At 32.8% G+C, this 2,320-nt stretch overlaps 1 protein-coding gene across 6 annotated transcripts in view; it reads left to right on the plus strand.

Annotated features, from left to right (window-relative positions):
• Scml2 (Scm polycomb group protein like 2) overlaps window positions 1–2,320 on the plus strand; it is an 84,339-nt gene that overhangs the window by 63,399 nt on the left and 18,620 nt on the right. For 5 of the 6 annotated variants that reach the window (XM_031370499.1, XM_031370509.1, XM_031370517.1 and 2 more), the window contains one exon: window positions 1,935–2,224. In XM_031370499.1, the coding sequence (XP_031226359.1) occupies window positions 1,935–2,224 (290 nt within the window). The remainder of the gene's footprint in view (window positions 1–1,934; window positions 2,225–2,320) is intronic. The other variant, XM_031370527.1, reaches the window with a different exon arrangement.

Below are 2,320 nucleotides of genomic sequence, written 5' to 3' on the forward strand. Positions count from 1 at the left end.
TTTGCTTTGTCTGGTCCTTTTTACCCAAATCATTGTGTCCTTTGCTGTACAAAAGCTTCTTAGCTTCATGTCCCATTTATTAATTTTCATTTTAATGTGTAACCTACTTGGTCCCTCTTAAAAATTCCTTTCCTGTGCCAGTGAGTGTTTGCCCATAGGATGATTCTCAATTTGGGTCAGTCCTTGGTTGGCTATTTCCTCAGTCTCTACTCCATCTTTGTCCCTGCATTTCTTGTAAAGAGGAAAAATTTTGGTTCAGAAATATTGTGGGAGAGTTGGTATCCTTATCACTTTCCCTGGGATCCTGCCTGGCTACAGGTAGGTGGTGGCCTCTTCAGGTTCCATATCATATCTTCATTGTTATCTTTCACACAGTTTTTTTTCTGTAACTATGTAGACTTATATTCAGGTCTTTAACTTTATTCCATTATTCAGTGTGTCTACTTTCATGCTACCATCAGGCTGTGTTTATATTAATATAGCTCAGTAGTACAGCTTAAAGTCAGGAAGGGTAGTATTTTTAGCAGTTCATCTATTGTGTGTGATTGTTTTAGCTATCTGGATTTTATGTGTATACTTTTATATGAAATTGAAGAATATTATATTCCTGTGAAGAATTATATTAGGATTTTGATGGGGGTTACATTGAATGTATAGGTTTCTTTTTGTAGGATGGCCCTTTTCACAATATTTATCCTACCCAATCTACAAGCATGGGGAGTTGTTGTTTCTAAAATTTTTTATTATGTCTTTCATTTGCTTAGTTTGAATAATTCAAATATATTTTTGTGGTAATTGTGAAATGGTGTGCCGCTACTTTGCTCTATTTGTTGTTTGGTTTTTTTTTTGTCATTGGTATAAAAAGGAGGCTATTAAATTCAGCTTATTAATATTATCCTGATATTTTTGAATATATTTATCAGCTATAGAAGTTCCATGGTGTACTCTTGGAAGTCTTTAATGTATAAAATCATATCTTCTCCAAATGAGGATATTTTGATTTATCCCTTTCCTGTTTGTAGCTCCATAATCTGCTTCTATTGTAATCATGATCTTCATGATCTACCTAAGACTTAGACACTATATTGAACAGGTATGGAAAGAATGACTTAAGTAGATTTAAAAAAAAAAAATTCCACATTTAGAAGGGATGATAATCTTGAGCTTGTTATAAATAGCCTTAATTATGTTGAGTTGTATCCCTTGTATTTCTGGTCTCTTCAAGACACCTATTAGGAGAGTTGAAGTTTTCAAAGTCCTTTTCTGCCTCTTTGTGTGGTTTTTGTCATTTAGTATGTTTATTACTTTATATATGTTGAACCATCCTGCATCTTTGAGATGAAATTGAGTTGATGGTGGAGAGTCCTTTTGGTGTGTTCTTAAATTTCGTTTGTATTATTTTTTATTGAGATTTTAATCATCTGTATTCATAATGGATATTGGTCTATGGTTTTCTTTTTGTTGGGTCTTTGTATGGTTTTGGTATTCAGGGTATGGATGCCCTTGTAAGAACAATTTAGAAATTTCATTTTTGCAGAATGCTTTGAGGACTATTGTCATTAATTCTTCTTTGGACATCTGGTAGAATTCTATGCTGAATCCATCTGTCCCTGGGCTGAGTTTAGTTGATAGATTTTTAGCAGCTGCTTCTAATCTCATTGTGGGTTGTGAATCTATCTAAATTATATTTGTTTTATCTTGATTTAACTTTGATTACATATTTCAAGAAAGTTGTTCACTTCTTTTAGACTTTTTAGTTTAGTAAAATACAGATTTTTAAAGTAGACCTTTATGATTCTCCTTTTTATCTATAATTTTACTAGTTTGGATCTTGTTTAAATTAATTTTCATGAATAATCTTTGGGACATTTTAATGATAATCATTCATAAGATGATGTTTTTACTATATCATTTCTTTAATTTTTGTTGCTAAGCTCTTTTCTCAGCTCTTAGTGTGAGTAGTACAGAGAAAACACCACCTTCTCCCTCTGAACAACCAAAGCCTTCTACCTCCCGCAAACCAAAGTCTTCCCACTCCAAAGGGGCTCAATCTTCAAAGAAGTCTCCACGAAAAACCAGTGTTGTGCAACCAGTAAAAAAGACCGGCAAGAAAGCAGGAAAAACTAAGTCTACTAGAGGTACTTCTTCCACTAAGAAGGGCAAGGGCATTATTGTTAAAATTGTCCCAACAAAGAAAAGAGGTGATGAAAAGCGTAGAAAAAAGGTTAGTCATATTTCTTGCTAATTTGTATTGTAAGTCTCTGTATTACAGTGTTCTCTTTTTTTTTTGTTAGATATTTTCTTTATTTACATGTAAATT

Source organism: Mastomys coucha, chromosome X (genome assembly GCF_008632895.1).
Source record: "Mastomys coucha isolate ucsf_1 chromosome X, UCSF_Mcou_1, whole genome shotgun sequence".
Lineage (NCBI taxonomy): Eukaryota > Metazoa > Chordata > Mammalia > Rodentia > Muridae > Mastomys > Mastomys coucha.